Raw genomic sequence first — 23,920 nt, forward strand, 5'->3', positions numbered from 1 at the left:
AAAGAGCAGCACAGGTGATGGACCCCGGGAAGGAGAGTTGGAGGACTTGCACGAAGATGAACCTTCCTCTTGAGTCTTTTCTTTTTTTTTTTCCTCTCAAAATTCTCTTCCTTTTGCTTCAATCACTGTGCGCTTGACACTTTTTGTTGTACATAGCAAACAGGCATGGAAGCTCACGGTTTTTGCTTTTTATACTCAGGCCTGCTTTTTTTGCACTCTCCTTTTTTTTTCTTTTTTTTTAACTCCAGTTGTACCCATTTTTCCGTTTTTATGGTCTGTTATGGGGAAAAGTCGAAGACTGGACTTTGGCACTTTTAATTTTTGACCAATGATGGCTTATTTTATTTTATTATGTGTGTATATAGACGTGTGAAGGTCTTATCGGGCTTATTCGCGCAATCGTCTTTTACTCATTTCTATGTTGCCTTCGCTGCCCTGAAGCCTGTGAAGTTTCTTCACAAAAGTGAAATAACGTCACATAGAAAGCAGAGTTTCGCTTGAGCACAAGTTTTTGCTCTTGAGCAGACAAAAAGGTTCTTTTATGACAAGAGTCTCTTCAAAAACTTGTGTGACATACTTCAGATTTAATATTCGGACGACGGCAAGAGTTTTGCTTGGTTTTGCTGTCATACACCAACATCACCGATTTGAAATTTTAACAATCAAGTTGTGATTGAAGTGGTGGCTTTCAGAAAAATATTAATCTTGCCATTGAGGAAGTACAGATGATTTATGCAGAGTACCTCAATTTGCATTTTAATACTTGAATACATAAATTGGGATTGGTTTCCATCACTGGATTTTCACTTTGTAACTCTAAATCGATATTGTTACTGTAATTATGTCATCTAGTGATGACAAATGAAGCTTCATGAAGCACTTGTGATATATATATTTTTTTATTCCTCTAGATGGCACTATTGGTTTTAAGATGCAGTGGAAATTTCCATTGCACAAGCCTGAGCACCATCTAGAGGAGTCAAAAAATATTGCAAGTGCTTCATGAAGCTTCGTCACAATCCATAAACACCGATAATTGAGTTCCATTCGGTCACCATTGTGGTACGCTTTGGATCATGATTTTCTCTTCTAATGTTTCTGATACGAATCGACCTTGCTTTTATTTCTCGCCTGTCTGAATGTCACAATCTCCATTTGCATTCATGAAGGTGCGTGTTGATTGTAGGTCGACCTCCACTTCAGTCTTTTTATTGGTCAGCTTTTACCAGCGCTTCATTTTAAAAGAATGTAGCCAACAACGAAATGACGTTTTATTTCAAAATCAATTGTGATGGTGTTGAAAGGCAAAATCGTTCAACTCTGGCCGAGTCATCGCATCGAAGTCGCATTCGGTGTCGTTCAGGGAGAGAACTTTTTTTTTTTTTTTTTCTCCAAACTGTATTCTGATGTTGATGGTTATTTTTATTTTCCTCACTGAAATGATCCGTAACGTTTTCATTGTCTGCTGCTGCTTGTGACGGGGGATCCGCTGAGCCGCGCCGACAAGGTGCATTTCAATGTCACCATTAGGCCGAGTCTGCCAAGAGCAGCACTCCACATCCACTACGATTCCGTGTGGCTGATTAGAAGGAGGAAATGCGGCACTTTTGCATGCCCTCGATTTGCTCTCACCCTCGGGCTCCTCCAGCAAAAGATGGACGTTGGAAGCTGTATATTAAATTAAGTCGCCGTGCTTTTGAGAGGGTTGACGGAATTCAGCCTGACCGCTTTTAAATCAAAGGAGAATGTGACTTTTGTTTTCAAAGGAGCTATTTAATAGGGCTGCATGGTATTGGAAAAATATGCGAATATAGCTATCGATATTATTGCAATATTTAACGTACCTAATGAAATGGCATTTTTATTATCTAATGAAAGAATTATATATTTTTTTTATGCGGCAAAATAATCAAACTCATTGTATTCTTAATTGTAATAGGGTTGTTGAAAAAAATCAATTCGGCAATATATCGCAATATTACGGCGCACAATTCTCGAATCGATTCAATAGGCGGCCGAATCGATTTTTAAACATTCATATTTGATGGAAAAGTACTCAACAAAACGTCTTACTTAATGTTAGGGTTCACACCTTCATGATTGCACATTTTCGTTAAGTACACTGTGTTCCAACGATGTTTTGCATTTGCATTGTTAAGGGTTGGAAGGCCGATGGAACTAGGGGCGTCGAAACCAAATAAAAAGAGAGGGTGAGGAGGGGAATTTTTTCCAGAATGAAGTAGTGAATTGTATCATTTCCTCTCCTCTCTCCTTGCAACTGTCTTCTCTCCTTTTTTGTCATGTTTAATAAATGTCAAAAAGGTAAACTGGTCAAATTCCGATTTAAAAGCATCAAATTCCATATCAAACTTATTGCATCTCTTTGCGATATGCATATTGCAAAGGCCGATATCGCGATATCGATATTTTTTTTCCATATATTGTGCAGCCCTACTGTTTAATATTCTTAATCTGTCTTAATGTACAATTATCCAAAAACGTGTCAGCATTAAGCAGCAGAAATGTTCTGTCGTTTTGTTGCTGTATCTTAAAATGCTGATGAGGGGAACTCTCAATGAAGGGCTTTTAGCACGATAATGAAGTAATCTATTGCATTCTGTATGCAAAACGTTCAATGTGAATACTTATTTATTTTTTAAACGTTTTTGTGCAGCTAACTTTTTTTGTCCGAACACTCAGGCTGCTCATCATGTGATCCGTGCTTTAGTCACGAACCATCCAAGGTAACACACTGCTTGCACTTTACGTTACTCGTGTAAATATGTGACTAACATCCTGCTACGTTCGCAATACACGTGCAAGACTAAGAGTCATAGTGTGCATTTCCTTTAAGACGTCTCTGGATATTTGCTTTTAACAGTTGTGTGCTAATATTTAATTCAATTGTAAAAGAAGCTCATGAATAAATTATTTATTTTTTTCCCCACATACCTGACGTGCATAAGTTATAAACTTTTCTTCTGTGAAGCATGCGTCAGTAAAAGTATATAATAAAATAGGCCGACACGTAATTATCTAAACCCTTGCGGGATTATGCAGCTCCAAAATAAATACATACATAACCTGCGTGTTTTTTGTTGTTGTTTTTTTTTGTTTTTTTTTGTGTGTGCGTCCTTCATTTATAAAAATAATTGTTGCGGGAATGCTACCGTGATGCATGTTTCGTACCCAGCAGCATCTTATGCATAATATATATTCGTACGTGGGGAAAATATCAAACACGTACTGCCGTCGTGCTTTCGAAAGCGATATGATAAGCACGGGTGCTGCAGTTGTTGCGCTGGAATCGATTCAAGAAAAAGTGTGGAAATACGAGCTCGCTGCTGCGTATTTTATTGTCCTATTACATGTTGACGATCTGTGCTGCATTGTTTTTCAAACGTCTTCACGTACGGTGCTTGACGCATTTGTTAGACCACCTGCGATAAAAACAAAAAGGCATTATGAAATATGATTTGTTTAACCTAAGTAAACAATTCCTTAACTGTAGTTAGAATGTCCGCCTCACGGTCGAGAGGTTGCGGGTTTTATTGAAGACTAAATTGTCCGTTGGTGTAAATTTTGTTGGAAGAGCGTCTATATACTGCTGTTAACAGTTGCATGAAGCTAAAGAACCGTTTTGGTTGCAGGGTGGTGGTCTAATACATTTGTTCAGCACTGTATGTAGCGTGGACATTCACGTGGTCACGTTGTAAATATGTACTTTATACAGTATATATGTAAACAAAGCTATTTTTGCATGCATTTTGTACACTTTCATTTGAGAAACAATAAAAAAAAAACGAAATAAAATCCAAAGTTTTTGCTTTATTGACAAATGATACTTTGGCATCAATGTTTTATTGAATTCCATTAGGATCATAAAGTTCGGGAATCAATCGGTGTGACAGCAGGACGTACATATTTACAGTGTAATTCTTGCGTTGACGATGACGCTGAGAGGTACGTGATTGCACGATGCACAACACAACTGACGTGGGATCGTATGGAGGACCAAAAATGTCACAATAAATACAAATAAAAGTGACAATTAAAAAAGGATATAAAATATAAATGAAAATAAAAACAAATATATATGTCCATTTTTTATTAGTTTTTATTCATATTTATTTTATTTTTTGATCCGTTTTTATGTTAAAGGGATACTTTACTTATTTAGCCATTTTTGGCAGTCAAGCAATATTTTGCCTATAATAAATTTGATATTTTCATTATTTTTCACGTACGATTAGTACCTTTTAAACACACATTTTGCAACTTGCTGTCGACTGAAAATGACATCACTAAGGGCTCAGGCTCACAGCTCAGCTTGTGAATGTCACATGACCAAACCTAGAAAACAGCTGAGCTGTGATTGGTTACTTGAGCCCGTTGTGATGTCATTTTCAGTCGACGGCAAGTTGCAAAATGTGTTTTTAAAGGTACTAATTGTATGTGAAAAATAATGAAAACATCAAATGAACTGTAGACAAAATATTAACTTTTTATTGCTATAATGGGCTAAATAAGTGAAGTATCTCTTTAAATTTTATTTTTTTTGGCATTTTTGGTCAGGATCGTACCCTCCACCAACAGAGACGCTACTTTGTTAGGTATACACCCCCACAATCAAATTCCAATACAACAGAAAAATTCTGAGTTCACAAAGAATTTTTGAATTATGTTGCTCGTTTCATCATTCATGAATTCAGTCATGATGACTTTATATTATACTTCTATTATGACCTCATTTAGCTTTGTGAGAACTCTTTGAGGACCCGCATACTGGAAACTGCAATTTAATGCATTTGTTTGTTTGTTTTGTTTGTTTACATGGGGTGCTGATGCTTACTCAGGTAGAAGAAGATTGTCCTTTTCAGATTGAGAAGCTGTGTCAACCTTTCGTGTCTTTTTGAAGGTTCCTCCCCGTCGTCACTTCTGCACAGGAATATTAGCATGATGTAGTGGACATAATTACTGGTTCAAGTCCTGTACGGCATTGAATTGTTCCTGTGAAATATACAACATCCATTTGGAATCATTGAAAACTGCACACAAAAGTAATTTTCCTCTTTTATTAACTTGCATAGTAAATTAGTTATTTAGTAACTTAAAAAAATATATATATTTTTAATATGTTTTATGCAGCTCCATTAGTCTAAACACGCCATTCTGATTAATATTATGTTTGTGGAACATAAATAATGCAGCAAAATCCACCCGCCACTTGCTGTTGCTTGAAAATGACGTCACAGTTGCTCGGTTAATGACGAATCAACTGTTTGTTTTTTTAAATTTCGTCATGTGACATTCACATGCAAGCTGATTGGTTGTTTTCTGAGCACTGAGCAGCTGCGATGTCATTTTTAGTCAACAAGCTGGCAAAATGGCTGCCCCCTGAGACAGATTAAAAACGGGTGGGTTTTGCTTCATGGACCCCCTTCATGGCCTACGTCACGATGACGTCACGGTGTTGACTGGACGGCAAAAACAGCCGCTGGAGGCAACGAAGTGCAGCTAGAAGTAAACATCGCTGGTTGTCTGTTTATTCTATTATATTTTTATCAGTTTCCTCACATATGAACTCAAATGGCCGTTTTCCACGTCCTTTCCGACGTGAACTTTATGTGAAAACATGCTGACCGACCGATGTTTGAACCACACGCCACTGAGGTGTTTTTGCCTCCAGCTAAGCCCCGCCCTTTAAATTGCGTCACATTGTTTACAAACTTTGAAGGGGTCTATTCGTATTCCACAAACGCAACATGATTTTCTTTAATTGGAAAACAATTTATTGTTTTATAGTCTTAATTCAGGAGCCAGTAGCATTCGTCAATGTCAGCCATGGAGGCACTTTTGAGAAAATGCTTTTCACCATGAAGATGTATTAATTAATTAATTGTTGATCAATGTTATCATTAATTATTTTGAACAGAATTGAGATTTGATAGTATTCATCCTGAAAGAGTTTAAGGATTTCTTGAAACTGGATCATTATCAGGTTTATTTAATATTTAAGTATTTGTAATGCACATATTTGGAGCATTTCTTAATTACATTATGACTTTAAAAAAAAAAAAAAAAAAAGAAGAAGCAAGAAGCAATTCCTTACTTTGGATACCTCTGTCTCTGTACTGCCTGCTTCTGAATCGGGGTCCTGCATAATTCACAGAAGCACAAAATGGCCCGTTAAGAAGAGCCACTCAAGGGAGTGCCAGTTGAAACGAGACAGGTACGTCATAGTACGTCAGACATCTACTCTCGACTCACATTTGAGCGAGCAGTGCCTTGGCCTGGTCTTGCTTTCGCTTCATTGGCGTAATAGACGCTGCTCGTGTCTAAAGCGAGCGACTCGCTGTCATGCTGTGAATACAAAATGTCCTGCCTGGTTCATTGATGGAGAGCAAGCTGTGTCTGGGTGATATATATGTGTGGGGAGGGGTTTCCTTCTAGTGCAATTACGTTGCATTCATAAGGCGACACTGCAGTGTGCTGTTGTGTTTCAAATGTGAGGTCATCGTCATCGATGTTGCGCCTCTCTTAGCGGACGGTTCGTGGTCTGAACTCTGCCGCCATCTTGCGGTCAAACTCAGCAAATGCAGCATGAAAACAATGACGGTTAAATTGGGGCTTACCTGTCCATGTGTGTCGGTGTATTTGAATTTCATGTTCTTGTAAAATTCTCTTTTGGGGAGCAAATACAGCAGCACCAAGTCACAGACAACAGTGGCCTGGAAAATGTATTAAAAGTGTTTGAGATCTCTTCATTAAAACTCTTTGACTGCCAACGACGATTAATGATGCTTAGTAAAATTCCGATGAATGGAATGCGATCTTTAATTTAGTACTCACATTGTATATAGTAGGCAAACAATATTCTTTTTGCCTTGAAAGATGAGTTAAAATGCTCGAAATCGGCTGGCACTTTTTTTGTTTTATTTTTTTATAATGTGTGGCAGTCAAAGAGTTTTAAAAAGCATTTAAGAAAAGAAACGAAAAAGAGTAAACACCATCTTACCACTCCAAAAATGCCCACGCCGGAGCCTATTGCTGTTAATGTTGGGATGATATCAAATTTTCTGGCCTGTCAATACAAACAAAGACAGTTTCAGATTTACACCTGCACAAGTTCTGAATTAAAAAGTAAGTATGAAGATTTTTAGCCAATCATGCACATTTTAGTAATATGAGAGGAATAGGACAATAGTAATAGGACAAAATCACCACCATACGTTAAGAAAAGCCCAGATCTGTAAATTAAGAAGTAGTTTGTTTGTTTAAATCCTGTATTTAAAAAGTGCATTTTCCTGAGTGAAACCGGCAGACTGGACCTATAATTGGTATTCCGGACCTTAATATATGGTTTTGTGATTGGCCCAGATTCTGACACCTCTGGAAACTTCATTAATACCTGTTAATGGCATTGATTAGCATTTTCTATTGATTTCAGTAGATTGTGAAGCTGTACTGAATGGGTTGGTCAGTGTTTTGTTATACTTACACAATGAGTATATTGACTTACCAGTGATTGCACAATGATATCTATCCTGATGCCAAACACTTTTAGCAGGGTTCTTTTCGATACCTTGTCCTCCATATAATGTTTCGCGTACCTGAAACAGTTGTGGAAAAGGACAACATTACATCTCATGTTCAACGTCATTTTGAGTCTGACAATCAGATCCATAGGCAAGAGGACATTTAATTTGTTTTTACAGAGAACGAGTAAACACGATAAAATTAAACCCTAAAGATTGAATGAATTCACAACAAGATGAAAAGTCCTGAAGCAAAGCAATAAAATGAGCAGTTTAATCTGTTCCAATAAACAGCCGTAGTAGTAAATACTGAAAATATTCATCAGCGTGATATCCTAGTGCAACATTTCGTAGTGGTGCACTTTTTCTTTTTATACTGAATGACAAATACCAGAGAGCATCTATATAAAATTTCATAGTGTGATTTAGGAGGCGGCTAAGAAGAGCCAAAACCCCACACGGTGTTAATACAAAAAAAAAGTGTACACACCTAAAGTTGTAGCCAACTGATGCTCTGGCCTTGTCTGTCTCTGCAGGGTTTCCATACAGTCCATGAAAGTTGTATGTTGGTTTACAGTATTTCACATCAATATCGAAGTTGCATGTCCAGTCAACCACGATGCCAATGGCACCTCCCTTTTCAAAGTAGCACATCATGAGCAACGATATTAGAACAGGAGAGAACAAATGTGACAAGAAAAGCACTCTGTTAACAATTGAGGTGGTTTAGCTTCAATGTTACACGTCTTTCTTTCCACAAACAGTTTATTTCCTTTGCTATTTTGGGAATAAAGACAGTTTGTTTGTTTGTTTGTTTGTTTGTTTTTGTCACCAACCAGCCAAACAACCCCCCAGAAACTAACTTTTAATTTCTGGTGAAAGGAGAGTCAGTGCCAGGGATGGGAAACTGGCGGCTCACGAGTATCCATCTGTTTATTTTAATTTTTGAAAATAAAAATCTTATCGGGCCTAACTGTTGATAAACAATTGAAAGATGCAATACCAGTGTTAACCACAGGATGGCAGACATCGCTCACCAGCGCCTCCGATCCAGAATGTGAAGAAGAGCGTGTCATGGCCGCCATAACGCCGATCTTAAAAGTACGTACACGAAAGTGTTTTATTTTTCTCCACGGCGTTGATAGTTCCTTTAAAGTTAACGAGAAATAAGTCATTTTGAGTCCTCTTAAAAACACGGAAGAATTGAACTGTTAAATGTGTTGCAAATGCGTGTGGCGGTTTAATTCGACAAGAGGCCGTTGTGATTGGCACACATTCAGGACTGCTTTGTTCTGCACTGTTCACACAGGTGAGTGAAACAGCCTTTTATTTGGGGGATTTGAATAGCGTTCAGGAAAACTTACAAGTTATAAGAGGACAACATTAAAATATATATATATATATTTTTTTTTAAGCAGGAGAACCCTGGTTAGGAAGCCCGGGACCATATGCGGCCCGCCAGGAGCACTGGAGTAAAATTTTGTCCCCCTTCCATCACCTACATTGCCCATCCATGGTCTGTGTTATTTTGGTAAGTTTGCTTGTATTGTCAGTGACAACACAATTGTGACAATGTGTCACATAACACAATATTCTGGGGGTCTTGGAGGTCGTGGTGGTTAACAGTTTCTGGCTTTGAAATGTTCTGTCAGTCTCTTGTCCTTCATATCCAATCCTTCATGTTAAACTTACCACTTTGGCAATGGTTTCAAAATTAAAACCAGACTCCTTGACGATGTCTCCCAGTCTGAATATGGGACACAGTGGAGAATCTCTTTTGTTGTGGAGACATTTGTTGATATATTTTGCATCGATGCCCTCGACTAGGTTACTCCTGCAAACACAACATCAGCATCAGGGATTTTTATTGTGTTTACATGTACTGTACAGTATGTTATTAGCAGTCCATTTGTCCATTTTCGATACCGCTCGTCCTTACTCGGGTCATGGGGGAGCTGGAATCTATCCTAGCTGTCTTTGGGCGAGAGGTGGCTTAAGTGCACCCCGCACATAAAATATGATCATTTGTGTGCAAGTCATCAAGTAGGCCAAGAACAATTCTGCCTATAAAAATGTAATTGTCTTTGTGTGTGTGTTTTTTTGTGTGATTTGGTTTGAATTAGATTTAGCTGTTGTTCATGTTTTTTTTTCCATGTACATTTTGTTATGGTTCTCGTGCTAGGTTTTCATTTCACTCGTTCTCGTCAGACCGGTCCCTTGTGTTCAGTTCTTCCTCGTCTCATCAGTTTTCTTGTTACCGGTTTCTTTCTTTAATGATTCTGTTTCTGTTCAGTCAAGATTTCCTAATCAGGTCTTGTGAATTTTGGTTTGGTACCTTGTTAATTTTGTATTTTGATTCTTCCATGATTGTTTTTTTATGATTGTTTATATATATATATTTTTTTTTTCTTCGTAGTCTTGCCTCTCTTTTTTTCCTCCACTTGTGTGCTCCAACTAGTGATAGACCGATGTTTTTTTTTTTTTTTTCCAAGGCCGATACCGATACAGATTATTAGTAGTCAAGGAGGCCGATAATCGATATTTCAAGCCGATATTCATTTGCAGTAAAATAGAAAAAAATACTTTTCTTTTAAACTATAGTGACAGATTAGTTTTTTTTTTTTTTTAAATTGCAGAGCTGTTATTTCATCATCTTCATAATCAATTATCCATACCTTGTCACGCCAAATATGGGGAATGTAACAGAGTTCTTGATGAATAGTGTGTAGTTCTCCGCAGACATCAACAGGGGAGGGCTGGATGGAAACAAGAAATGGGGCACCTTCAGTTTCTTTTGTACATAACAGCCTGGAGAAAAAGTGAAGGATGGTAACAAGTCAGGGTTTGAGCATACTCTGGTATGTTGTGGTCATTCTCAATCGGACACCAAGCCAGAACCTCGCAAGTCTTTGTTGTATTATCGCACACGCCAGTCATATGTCCTTGAAAGACAAATAAAGTAGCTTACAGAATCCATCAGCACTAAGCAGGCACATTTAATTTTGAGAGGGTTGGATTGAGAAAAGAAAGGGCGGGAAGAACACACGGCACTAGAAAACATTTCCTGCTTCTGCTTTTGATCTACTTATCTTTAATTAGCATCAACAGCAGCACACAAAATGTGAAGCAAAGCAGATGCTGAATTTGCAGTTTCCCTTATCTCGCTCTGATGCGACTTCTCTATCCATCCATACCACGGATGAGTTCACAGGCAGTTTCCTAGAAGGAATTTGGTGACTCTTATCTTCCTAGTTATAGTGACACGGCGACGCTCCGAGTGGCGCCTTGAGGTAAACTCGGTGCACGCATCAAGCGCGGTCTAACTACTGTTTGATGTGGGATCATGCAGAGGACATGTACGGTTAAACGTTGAAAGATTGAGGACAATAAATAGGCTTGAACTTTGATTTTGGGCTTGGTTAAAGTCGCTCTTATATGCGTTGTTTGTTTTAGCGCCTCAATGTCAGCTCATGAAGAGTATTGATGCACGATAATGCTATTATCAACCGATAAAACAATAATTAGAAGTGCCGATGTCGATAACCGATTAGGGATGTAACGATATCCAAACATCACAATACGATATTATCACGAGTTGAAGGTCACGATACGATAATTATCACGATATTGTGGGGGGCCTTGGTGATATTTAAAAAAAGATCACAATATTGTAAAAAAAAAAAAAAAAAAGAGCTCATAATAAAAAAAAAGCACAATATTGTGTTTTTGTACATAAGAGCAATGCATATAAACCACCTTACAATCTCTAATAACAATATTGAGACACTTATTTGGTAATGCAAGCACACATTGATTGCTTCACAAGCAAATTAGGTTCCCCTTCATTTGCCAATGAGCAAAGATTTTAAACATAGAAGGCCAAAACATCCCTAATGAAAATTAAATTGCACTAATAAACTAGCCACTAGAGGGTGCTAGAACTGCACAAATGGAAATCAACCTGACTGTTAACAGGTGTGTCCCTTTTAAATATTGTGAACATGACGACGACGATATTGTGGCAGTTTTAATGTCACAAGATCACGATATTGCCCTTATCGTGACATCCCTATAACCGATAAGTAAGCCGATAATTGTTTGCAAAATGAACTTAAGTACAAATATACTTTCGAGTCCTACTATAAGTCTTCATTATCTGGTTCATCTGTATGAAATCAAATTGCTGATAATGATCGGCCGATTCCTCTATTATCTGGTTTGTGTTTGACGTCAAATTGGTCGATAATTGCCGATAATTATCGGCCACTGATATTACCGCGCATCCCTAATATAGAGTATTAACGCATACACTGCGAGCTGCGTTTGTGTTGACTTGCTTGACGCAAGGATGAGAAGACAAGATAGAAGCATGTCCAGTGACAAAAAGGAGGGATCAGATATTTGTTTGCCAATGATGAGTTTATCTTACAGCAGATCTCGTTAGCCACAGCCCGTTTTGCAAACACAAGGCTGGTGAGCTCTTTATCACGATAATCATCATCATGTATTAAAAAGGCTTTGAGAAGTTTGTACAAGTCTGCGGCCAAGTCAAATACGAGAAGAAAAAAGAAAACAAAGCTCCACAGAACGATAGACGGTTGTTCAGTGAGGACTGACGCGGTCACACACTGTCGGGCCGTCAGGATTTACCGTGTCCCGTACGTTTGAAAGTCCCTCCTTCGCAGTCGGCGTCTGAGCTACAGTTGTGCTTGCCTGGGAGCTGTTGGAAATAATGAAACCGGGGTTATTTTTTTTTTTATTTTTTTTTTTATTTTTTTTTTTATAGAAGTCAGAAAAAGAAAGTTCCACTGTTTATTGCCTGCCAAAGTTTCTCTGGTTGTTTTCAAGATGGTGTTGCCATTGTGCTATAAGTCTCGCTTTAAGCTATGCACAAGTACAGTAATCATGGGCATCTCTAGCCCATTTAAAAATAAAAAAAAATGCCTCTCTCATGAATGTGGGAATGAAATTGCGCTTAAAATTGATCTTTGCTGGCTCTGAGATGAGCACCCCTAAACCTCAGACCCCAGAATCACCCCTGACACTAATCCCTCACTTATCTGTTTTATTTGACCATGAATGGAAATATGTATGGTTATAGTAGTTACTGTATGTCTGAGTGGAGAACTGAAGGGGAGAGTGGCTCAACATACCTCAGGACACTTTCCCATCTTTTGACCTTCAGTTATAATGTAGTTAGTCATCACCACAAATGAGGAATCTCCCTGTGGTTTTGAATCAGAAGACAGAGCAGTATATTAAAAAAAAACAAAAAAAAAACAGCCAATCAGAGACGAGGTGGTGATCACATGATTCAATAGCTGAACATTGAAAATGGCAGCTTCAAGAGCAAGGGAAGAAGTTGGGAATTTGAAGAAATATATACTAACGAGAACTGAGCAGTACGGAGCCCCTCTGGTGTCAGGGTCTGATTTTTTTTATTTATTTATTTATTTTTGCTAATCTGTACCCACAATTTAGCAATCTGTGCCCACAGAATGAATATTGGGCTATAAGAAGGAATATCGATTCGATATCAATATATCGATTTTTTTAAGACCCAGCCCTACACACAGGTATACTTTGTAGGCATAGATGCCAATATTTAACATTTTGACGTATATCTGCATCGGCCATTTTTATAAATCTGAAGCTGGTATCTCTCTGAGCAGCAAATGTTTGCAAACTTTTTTTATGCAATTCATCAATTGCCTTAAAGGAACACTTTACTTATTGATCCATTTTTAGCAGCAAAAAGTTGCTACTTTTTCAATAATTAATTTGGTGACGTGATTATTTTTTTATGTACATTTAATAACTTTTAAACCGATGTTAAAATGAATCGAACGCCGGCATGTTTGTTACACGTGACTAAATAACCCGGATGTTTACGTCACTAGTGTGTAAACGCTACACTATGGAAGCACTATGCAACGCAGCCGTGCATCTCGCGTCAAACCCGGAAGGATTAAACCTTATCGCTTCGAGCCAACACGACAAAATAACTCTACCGAAGGAAAGTCTGCCTTGGATGTGAAAGTTGTGGCGCCAGATGGTCTTTTCGGGCACAAAATAAACTTTGACGAACGAGTGAATCAGGCGGGGGGTGAGTGGTGTTCGTGCGGGAGCTGCACATGAATGGACAATCCGCAAATGAATGTGTGCTGTCTGGAAATGAAAAAACTCGAGGATCGGTTCCTTGCGGACAATCTCAACTGCATCCTGGAACATCAGACATTCAACATGGCAATACTAAATAGACATTCTCAGGATAGCTTTGGTTGCGATGAAAGATGTGAAGAAGAAAAGTCTTGGAGGAGCAAATATCCAACAGGTAAAGTGACACACAGTACGAGCAATGCAAAACGTGTGGAACTGACGAAATATTTCAGGAAAAAGAAAAAATAGTAAAATTAAATGTATCGTCGTTACAGCACCCAACCTCCCCTAGCTGTTTTTTTTTTTCTTTTTTTGCGGAGCGTCCCACTGCGGTCAGGCCAGCCGCCACTCGAAAAGACGAAGTCAAGCCAGCCGCCCCAACGATTGTTAATACTGTGCATTACGGTAACGTGCCGACGTGCCCCTGCGTTGGCCACCTTCAAATGAATTATGAAATAAAACAGTCCGTGCAGTATAATAACCAATGCCCCCCCACCCCCGAAACATGCCTACCTTTCGCTTTACATTTGCTTCGCTTCTCCGAGATCTTTCAGTGGCCGTAGGGAGACCTCGATTTGTGCCGGCTGTTGTGAGAGTGAGCTCCGTGTTGCTAGCAGAAGTAGCCGCCAGAGATCCTCCATCGGCTTGATTATTTCCCACGTCTGGTTCTTTAAAGATACTCGGTACTGCGTTGGGCTTTAGTATTAGGCGTGTGGCGTACCCCATCTCAAATTGTAACATATTTTGTATGTAAGTCCTCATGCCTGAAATGTTCGCTGCGCGCACGCCTGCTTGTCCTTCTACTCATGTCGTTTTTTTTTTTTTTTTTTTTTTCGTTTTTTTTTTAGGGGGTCTCGCGGGTTTTTCCTTGCCGACGCCTTGCAAAATTTTGCAATACACAAAGGCATAAGTGACAGTTTGTGTCCTCCCCGTTGTTATGTCTGCGTGAACTACTGTTCGCCAAGCGAGTATACACACTAGTGACGTCACCACTCGGGGGCGTTGCAACACGGAAGTACTTCTATGTTGAAGAAAAGTTAAATAAATCAATATAAGGGTGTATTCTTCAGCTCTTATGCATTTTTCGTAGCTAAACTAACTATTTACTGCCGATCAAGCCATACATGTAAAATTAAAGGAGCCTTCCTTTAATATTATTGCACACGTGAAAATGGATTGAGGTACTCTAAATAAAATGGCTTAGATTTGTGCATGCTGAAAGTTTTTTTTGGAAGCTCTTCAGTTCAAGCAGAACGAGTCCGACCGCAAAATCCTAAGAAACTGAAAGTTGGCTTTATTTCTATCACGTCAAGTTGAGTGTTTTAGATAAGCCGATCGTAAACTGCAAAATGGTCCACGCCCGACATCTTACAGCAAGCAAGACGATCACTGGGCCTTTTGTTATTTCTTCCTCGCCGTTAAACAGGACCCAGGAACATTTTCGGTCAACAAATATATTTGACTTTTCATTGACTGTTTGCTCTGCGCTTTATGGGAAGCGTTGGCAAAGACCTTTAACGTGAAACTGAATCTGTGCCCGTCTCGTCTGATGTGTCCTTGTTGATCACGTCTGGCATGAAGTCGGGCCAACAATGATGTGATAAGAAGGCGTTATATAAACTTTGAACTTTGTCACCACCTGGTCGCCTTTCAGCTCTCTTCTGGGAGCAAATCGTTTTGATGTTGTCAGACCGATTTTAAAAAATCCTGACAGTTTGATTTTATGGCGTCAAGGACAACGGCGACTTGTGAGGATGACCCGGATCGACGGCAAAGTCAAACAATATTCTGTATGATTCGGATTGACTGAAAAGGTCGATCTTTATTATTATTAACATACACGCGCCAATCGCCATCAGCCATCCAGTGACCAACCTGCGGCGGGAAAACATAGTCGGCCACATCCCACACTCGCTCCTCTCCGCTCACGTTGGTGTAGCCCACTCCTTTCATTTTGGTGAAGACGGAGCTGACGGCTGTGTCTGTGGACTGGTAGCCTTTCTCATAGATGAACACCCACCTGGACAAGACACAATCGGTCAGGCCTGTCATCACCTCACACTCCGGCTACACACTTGCCAAGCATTCTGAGCCCACAGGCAAGGACATGCACCGTGCAGTGTTGATCTAGACATGCGGCACCGCTATCTTGCTATGCCAGCAGCACACCTCACACGATTCATCGGAGTTGCATCATTCTACTTTAAATGTCGCAATGGCGAGATGTGTTATTTGTATAACTCATGACACAGTAGCAGCGACTTCATAAAGTTAGATGCAGAAGGATTTAAACCAGGGGTGTCAAACATAACGGCCCGCGGGCCGGATCAGGCCCGCACAAGGATCTAATCCGGCCCGCGAGATGATTTTGTAAAGTTAAAAAATAAAAATAAAATGGTAATGTCAGACTAATTAATCAGCCGGCCACAATTTTATAAATATATATATATATATATTAGAGCTGTGCATGAATTGATGGTATTTCGGTCATTCGTTTGAGTGGGCGTGGCAAATTAAGAATAGAATAACGAGACTAAGTGCAATTTTTGGAGAAATTGCGTGGGAATGCTGAATGCTAAGATTTGAATGCATGTGGAATTCTTTTGGAATAAATTGAGAGATAAATTATGAAATTATAACCTCCTGGTTACTGCGCTTCACCAACTGTGCCACCGAGCAGTATCAGACAGCTGTTAAGTGATATTGTGGGAATGCTTCAGCATTCAGCATTCCCACAATAATTTGCAGACTTGGATCACATGCTGAGATGAACCAGCGTTTTGTTTACATGTTACCCGACTGTTTAACACGAGTGCACTTTTGACAGTTACGGACTTACCGTACTTAAACCAGGAGGTCACGCCAGTTGACACATCTCAAAATAGAATGTACATGGAATCCAAACACACGTCACTACATTGTGTATGAATGTAGATAGTACAGTAACAAACACTGAACACCGTACTGAAACACTGGTGTATGCAAATAAGACAAACACTTTTTTGGGGGGTGAATGAAATTATGTAAGTTTATATTAAGCAGGCGGTGAACTGGAGCACATTGATAGGAAAATGAAGGCTTGGAAAAAAGCATGAAAAATGGCAGTCCAGCTGTGGAAGTGAGATCTGTATCTGCTGCGACAGACGGAGAACAAGCGGCAGAAAGGAGGCGTCTTGATGTGCTGAGGGCTTTTCTCTCACCACGCTGCGCTGCCGCGATTACTCGTCATTGTTTTCAACATCACCATCTGTCCCACATCTCAAACAATGAATTGTCATTTTTGACATTCACTGGGAACTAATTATTATTATTTTCTTTGGAAACCATTCGTTTACTTCTCTGGTTCCACCCGTGGAGATTACGTTTTCATTTGAAACACTTTCATGTTGCATTTTATGGAAAGATTTATGCAAAGCACCGCTTGGTTTGTGTGCTCGCTAAACTTGAATTTTCTTGCACACTGGGGACTTTGCAATTTGCAATTCCTCACTATTTGCTCCTGAAATTGAATAGTCTTAATTGTATCATTTTAGTTGCTAATATTTTCTTTGCATTTCTATGTGCGAGAGAGAAACAGACAGACAGACAGACGTATGTAGTGGTAGAAGTTGTCAGGAGTGTTATGCTTGTAAGAAGTACAATACTTGACTGCTAAGAAAAAAAGGGCTGCAGATGGACATCCCTAAATGTATGACGAGTATTCTAATCTACTATTCGTGAAAACATTTGATACACATGCTTTAAGATGAGCAAACGTGAGCAAAACCATTTGACCAAAGTATGAACTAATATTAAAAACGGCTAACTGCTCATATACAATGTGCTCACCCCCCAAATCCAAAGCGACTTTAACTCAAAATGTGAACATCGAGGGCATAAAGTACTTTAGGCTGAACTGTCGGTCATGACATGGGTCACGCACACGAGACAACAACCCGTTGAAGGTAACACCGCCTCCGCACTGTTTGGCAGGGAATTGGGCAGCACTTGATTGTTATCTATGCTAGCATATGTCCCAGCCTGTTCATCAAACACAGTTCCTCGGGTTCTACAGCTTGGAGCCGCGCACATGAACACTCACAAGTAACCCAAAGAACGTAACACAAATCAACATGCGGTCCTGTCGAGTGGTCCAAAAAAGAAAGCAAAACCTTGGAGGTTTTTTTTTTTTTTTTTTTTTTGAGCAAAGTCGTCATCCAGTACATGTCAGCGCACGTGTGTGTGGCCATAATGAGTGGGTCAGTGCGTCACTCGTCTTGTACGTTTGTCTCAACTTGAAGAAGAGCTAACGACATGACTCATCGGTCCTTTCTCCTTAGCCTGAGTCACATACACAAAAAATCCAAATCTAAGAATTCTTTGAGGGAAAATATAAATAGAGTGATTCGGGATGAGGAAGCTGTTGGAATTCAGAAGGTCACGCTGAGAGGCCACTCCAAACAAGCTCATACTTTCCAGACAATGCAAACTTCTGTATTGAAAAGCAGCCGAGACATAAAAGTCTTACCCGATGATGTAAGCCAAGACCCCCAGCTGGATGAGGCGACACACCACCCCGACTCTCCTGTTCCGCACCAGCACCTGGCGCGGGGTCTCGTACTCGAAGAAGAAGTCCGAGAGGGCGTTGGCGATTTGGCTCTTCATTTTAAGGTGGCTGACCCACCGAGGTGGGTGGGGAGGTGGGGGGGGGGGGGCTCCTCAGCTCACTTGAGCACCCAAACTCTTCGGCTCCCCTTGGGTTGCCTCCCCGCACCGGTGGCGAAGGTCTTCTGCCTCCTCGGTTTCCTCTCGCAAGGAATGTCTGATGTGCTTCAGGAGAAGTCTTGGCTGACTTCCTCCACCTCTGTCTCTCTCTCTCTCTCTCTCTCTCTCTTCCGCCCTCCCTCTCTTGCCTCTCTTTTGCTCCTCCAGCCTGTGGATCTTCACATTTAGTCACGGCTTTATCTTCTATTTTGTCTTTGCTGCATATTCACAGTCTTGTTTTGGGTGCAATTCAGTTTTTTTTTTGTTTTTTTTCCGTCTTAATATGATAGTAGTTGCTGCCACACACGCCACACACCCGAGGCTCTCTTTAAGCAATCAAACCTTATCGTTATCCTCTTGACACCCACTTCCTGCATGTGAGGCGGAGATAGATGCCACAAACTGGAGACAAATACACATTGCCCTGTTTGCCTACCCTCGTGTCACTATTTGCAGATATTAAGCATTAAGCCGACGTTATTATCATCGTTTGGCGTGGTGGCGTCCTGACACGCAACAAATTGTGCCTCCCGCCTTCCGCGAGGTCCTTTGCATTTATAATTGGAGTGCATAGAAAGTGGTAGGAATAAGACATAAGTATAAATAAAGCTTTTCACTTACTGTACATGTTACTTGAGAAAATGTTTTCCACTTGTTTATCTCCACGATTTTTTTGTTCGATGGACTTCGTTCGGTCTGCAATGGTGTGTTTTGAATCCTCAAGTGTTTTGGACCGAAATGTGCTGCAGGTCATGTGTACTCCAACTGGATAATGACCCAAAACACGCAGCTAAAAATACCCAAGAATGGCGAGGAACAAAGCATACAAAGTCATGTGAAGAGCTCTGTCTAACTAATGGGCCCACTTAGACAAGGGCAGGATCAACCACTGTGGGATGGATGGTACAAGTTATGTCTAGTTCAAGGGCGACTGCCGCCTGTTTCTACGGTCAGGACCGTCCTAGTATTTGAGATAAATTGTCACGTGTGAAGATACAGTCAAGGTCAATTCCTTTGTTTTTGTGGTATACCGAAGACTTTTCGGTTTTCAGATCATAATACGAATACCAAGACAAGTGATCCTGTTCCAGAAGCAGCCATGCGAGCTCAAGCCCTGTCATGACCTCCACCATGCTTCACAGATGAGCTTGTGTGTTTTGGATCAGAAGCAGATCCTTTCTTTCGCCATACTTGGGCCGTTCCGTCAATGTGGTGGAGGTTCATCTCGGTCTCATCAGACCATCAAACTTTGTTCCAAAACTTCTGTGGTTTGTCTCTGTTGTCTTTGCAAAATTCAATCTGGCCTTCTGATTCATTTTGCCGAGTTGTTTGCATCTTGTAGTGTATTTTGTCCTTTGAAGAATTAATTGATGACGTAACTCACGATGGTCGCAGCAGAAGGATTTCTGAAGTCTACAAAACCATTTTGTCTGGCAATTGTACAGAAAAAAATGCATCCAAATTTATCGTGAAAAGCTTAATCATGCAACATGACAATGCACTGCTGACAGAATGAAGGGAGAAACCCCAGAAACAAATCATAACTGAAAAGTCAATGGTGAAGTCAATGGGTTGCATACTTGATGCAGTTATTGCAAGTCAGGGTTATGCCACCAAATGTGAAATATTATTCACTTTAAGTTAATTTTCTGATGTCTGTTTCAATATTTTTGCTCACTTGAAAACCAACCAGCAAACCCTTATTTCTCTCCCTCTCTTTCTTTATCTCCTGTCTGGCAGTTCTGATGTAACTCAGATGGTTTTCATAATTTGTTGCATGACATTGAATTTTGACAGCTCTATTGGCATCCATAAGGGTCAATAAAGGAGTATAAGCCTCCCTAATGAATCTTTATAGGTCAGACTGACATTGGTCGCCAACTCCTTTGCAGGACTAGGGTGTGACCTGGAAAGGGAGTTTTTTTTTTTTTTTTTTAGTCAGAAGCACACTGACCACATACTGAATATCCTGATATGACCAGATAAATTATAAGTATTCATCAGGCAGATATGGACATCTAAAATCAACTCAAAGTACTCTTTTGAATGACACTTGAGGTGGAGACAGTCCTAAGTACAGTACTCACCAGGATGCAAGCATATCGATGAAGATGGTGTGACGTGTTGCTCCTTTAAGAGATAATAGGGCAGAAAGATTGAGCAAATGCGACGGAGCAGCGGAAAGTTGTCTGCGGTTAACTTCTGTGAAAATATCTTGGACGTCAATCATTTCCAGTAATCACTGATAAATGTTGCATGTTTGGTTGCGAATCGAGAGTCCTGTAAAATTGTCGCGGAGGAAGATAAGTATGCATGCGTGCGTGTTCGATGGTGAGATTGCGTGTATCTAAACAACTGAAGTGCAAGGATTCTGTTTGGTTTACATACTAGAGGTAATGTGTTGTGGGCCATGCAGGAGTCGAGAGTAAATAAGTGGAGAGTGGAAAAGAAAACTTTGCTTTTGCTTGGTGATAGTTTTTAGGAAAAAAAAAAAAGTCTTAAAACATTCCTTAAAACAGCAATCTATCCTTCTATTTTAAATATCTTGTATGCATGGTTTTATTAAATTGTGTCTCCCACAGTTCTTGTACTGTAAATGGGTGAACTCTTTCCTGTGACCGTAAAGTTGTTTCTTTTTCTTGGTGTAGTCTTTCAAAAAAAACATCCCAACAGTGGCTATTAAGTACAGAACAAAGCCTGAAGGCCTTCAACAGACTATATTGTTGAACTGTGTAGTTTTTTGATTGAAATATTCTTTAAATCTCACTCTTGTTTGTAACAGTGGCATTTTTTAATAATATATTGAGCCTGGTATTTTAAATGAATTGTGCTGTTTGGTATTGTACGATCTAATGGCCTTCCTATTAATGCAAACAGTGAAAGGGAAGGGTTGAACTAAAATTTCAGTTCAAACAGTCGACAGCTATTAAATTACTTGCACGCAATGTAATAACTTTCCCTTTGGCAATGATTTTAGGAAGAAAATACCCAACAAAGAAAGTGGACATAGACGCCGTATTGGGGAAAAAAAAAAAAAAAAAAACACACTAAGAACTTAAATCAAAGCTGACCAAAGCTGATCAAAGGTGGAACATTTGATGGCCGCTTGTGCCAGGAGATGGAACTCTGTATAAAGGATTATAGACCCAAAGACAAAAGCAGCAAAAGAGAAATGAAAAGACATAAGGGACCAGAAATCATAAAATTGTTTAAAGCGAAGGTGAAATGTTCAGGGACACAATGAAGAAGAGTCGTGAAAGTCTTAAAGCTCAAAAGGAAGACAGATTTAAAAACAAAAAAAACAGTTGAAACTAAATCCAACTAGACAGTGAACAATGATGAGTCCATCTGACCTCTTTCCGCTCTTCAGCAGAACTGTCCAAATCTCAGGAGATGTCAATTTTGGAAAGATTAAATCACATGTCTCAATAGGCTTATCACAAATCCAAAAGAGAAAAGGGCACAAAAGCCGACAAAATCAGAAAAAGATCAAGCTCTTCAACAAACAAAACCACTCATTGGCTCAAACTGGAGCATTCAGATCAGGACAGAGAGCGCGAAAGGACCAAGATCCAAGAATTGAGGATGAGATACAGTCAGGCAGTCAGGGCCACAGTTGGACAGGAAGAGGAAAAGGAAGGAGCAATAGGTGATGTGGGCAACATTCAAGCAGGAAAATAAGCTTCTCAGGGGTAAGACGAGAGGAAAAACAAGAGGTACTGGAAGGAAGGCTTTTGTAGCAAACGAGAAGGAAAACGGACAATATGACCTCGGATACAGAGCTGACATCAAGGCTAATAATCATTTACCAATCTGACACAAAGACAATACATTGGGTGGCAAACACTTGACCTGTTTGGGTTGATCTCCAGACTGCCTGGCATCTATTAGGTGGCCAACAACTGGATGAAGGTGCTTGAGGAAGAAACAGTTGGCAGTACCAACAATGGAGAACGTGTAATGAAGAATCCATCCGCAGACAAAGTTGAATTCAATTCTTATTGCGGTGACGCTTGAGAGATGCTGCGAAAGGAGTATCTTATAAAGATTGATCAAAACCGATCACTTGCCTCTTCCTGAAATAGAGAAGCCAGCTGAATACATAAGCGGCTACCGAAAAAGGTGGAAGGGAGACTGAGGAACAAACACCAGCGTTGATCGAAACTGGAGCTACCTCGACTTTTGTGTAGATCCAAATCTTGCCTGTCACCTCCACGTCTGGCAAATGTGTCAAAACAGTAAGATTCTCGGGAAAATTTTAAACAATTCCAGTGGCCACTCCAGTTTGGTTAACAATGCAGGGAGAAATAGCCACATTGCCATTTCTGGTATCTGAACAAACCCAAGTAAATGTGTTGGGGAGAAATGTGCTCTGTAAACTAAAAGTAGCAGGGGAAACACTCACTAAAAAGTGATTGTTCCTTCCACGACTACCAAATACATTAGAATTCTCCCGTTGTCTGAGTTGTGCTATCGAGTCCACTGGCTGTGATTTGGATGAGACAAATTGGCCAACATGGACACAGCCTACCCCTGAGAGGTTCTGATCCTTTCCCAAGACCATCAGCTAAAACAGCATGGTGAGCAACTCACCCCAGGCTGTCTCATGGCTGACCTTTGTCAGTAACATTTTTGAACTGCTCTTGTCTGAGTCATGCTATTGATTCCACCTTCTGCAATCATAAAGGGTACATTTATGACTGATGTACGGATTACATATTTTGTAATGACCCCATGCTATAGGGACTGGTCCTACAGTAAATTGTGAAAAGTAATTGATGCTACCCAAAAAAGGCATACCGTATCCTGTACTGTTACTGCCTATAGATGCCACAAGGTGGCAGCAAAGCAAAGAACTACTTTTGTCCAAATGAAGCTCCTCAACTCATTTCAACAGTTCGTTAGTACTAAGAGTCCATCAGATGCCACTTTGGCCTCAGCACCAAACTGAGCGTGGGGGATGACGGAAGATCTATACCACTTAAAAAAAATTTTCATTCTCGCCATTCTCTCAGAGCTAGCAGTACCAGTTTTTCCACTGATAGCATTGTTACCTTACATTTTTCAGGCAGCCACTGAGCTGTGATTGCCAAAAATTAGTATGAATAATTCAGTCCAAACCATACATGCTTGTTTACAATTTACTGGAAATTTGCCATGTCATTGTTTAGGTTTGTGTGGTCCAGCATTAGACAGACTCAGGCTAGCGTTCCAATAATTAAAAAAAAAAAAAAAAAAAGAAAGAAAAGAATGACACTGAGGGCATACCAAGTAAAGTGTAGCTGTTACTCAACTTAATGGTTTGAATATCAAATGATTATAGCAAGACTACAGAAACATTGCAGTCTGGGAAAGACAAATGCACCAAAGTCACAGCCAGACAGGAAAGTATTTCCACTAAAAACAAAAGAAGGTTATTTACTGAGCGATTCCAGAGGAGAAGCTTGGCTCCAGATACAAATGCTGCTTTAATCCCCAAC

At 39.9% G+C, this 23,920-nt stretch overlaps 3 protein-coding genes across 12 annotated transcripts in view; 2 read left to right on the top strand and 1 right to left on the bottom strand.

The window, feature by feature from the left end:
* The window catches only part of camkk1a (calcium/calmodulin-dependent protein kinase kinase 1, alpha a), a 41,653-nt gene extending 37,831 nt beyond the window's left edge, over positions 1 to 3,822 (top strand). For both annotated transcript variants that reach the window (XM_077505604.1, XM_077505605.1), the window contains one exon: positions 1 to 3,822. In XM_077505604.1, coding sequence (XP_077361730.1) covers positions 1 to 73 — 73 coding nt within the window. In that variant the 3' untranslated portion in view covers positions 74 to 3,822.
* p2rx1 (purinergic receptor P2X, ligand-gated ion channel, 1) lies at positions 3,809 to 19,132 on the bottom strand. Of its 8 annotated transcripts, none has more exons than XM_077505613.1 (14): positions 19,062 to 19,132; positions 15,573 to 15,717; positions 12,692 to 12,763; positions 12,189 to 12,258; positions 10,393 to 10,480; positions 10,214 to 10,294; positions 9,231 to 9,372; positions 8,029 to 8,174; positions 7,523 to 7,613; positions 7,019 to 7,084; positions 6,636 to 6,731; positions 6,271 to 6,363; positions 6,113 to 6,157; positions 3,809 to 5,010 (listed from the first exon to the last, which is right to left on the bottom strand). In XM_077505613.1, the coding sequence occupies exons 2-14, from the start codon at positions 15,648 to 15,650 to the stop codon at positions 4,975 to 4,977; spliced, it is 1,104 nt and encodes a 367-aa protein (XP_077361739.1). In that variant the 5' UTR covers positions 15,651 to 15,717; positions 19,062 to 19,132; the 3' UTR covers positions 3,809 to 4,974. The 8 variants fall into 8 exon arrangements, with proteins under 8 accessions (XP_077361739.1, XP_077361733.1, XP_077361734.1 ...); XM_077505607.1 differs by lacking the exon at positions 19,062 to 19,132 and adding an exon at positions 18,205 to 18,620 and having other exon boundaries at positions 12,201 to 12,258; XM_077505608.1 differs by lacking the exon at positions 19,062 to 19,132 and adding an exon at positions 18,205 to 18,619 and having other exon boundaries at positions 3,809 to 4,938.
* Positions 8,579 to 23,920, top strand: part of dhx33 (DEAH (Asp-Glu-Ala-His) box polypeptide 33) — a 23,181-nt gene continuing 7,839 nt past the window's right edge. Inside the window, exons 1-2 of one of the 2 annotated variants that reach the window (XM_077505602.1) lie at positions 8,579 to 8,847; positions 8,954 to 9,069. The gene's annotated coding sequence lies outside the window, so the exon portion shown is untranslated. The remainder of the gene's footprint in view (positions 8,848 to 8,953; positions 9,070 to 23,920) is intronic. The other variant, XM_077505603.1, reaches the window with a different exon arrangement.

Source organism: Festucalex cinctus, chromosome 18, assembly GCF_051991245.1.
Source record: "Festucalex cinctus isolate MCC-2025b chromosome 18, RoL_Fcin_1.0, whole genome shotgun sequence".
Lineage (NCBI taxonomy): Eukaryota > Metazoa > Chordata > Actinopteri > Syngnathiformes > Syngnathidae > Festucalex > Festucalex cinctus.

Bases quoted from the DNA above. Each gene is read 5' to 3' on its own strand.
- p2rx1 (XM_077505606.1), bottom strand. From the start codon at position 18,341: ATGAAGAGCCAAATCGCCAACGCCCTCTCGGACTTCTTCTTCGAGTAC. The intron at 7,085-7,522 runs GTAAGTCAATAT...TTGTATTGACAG, and splicing joins ATATCATTGTGCAATCACTG to GCCAGAAAATTTGATATCAT. The intron at 6,364-6,635 runs GTAAGCCCCAAT...TTGTATTCACAG, and splicing joins ACACCGACACACATGGACAG to CATGACAGCGAGTCGCTCGC.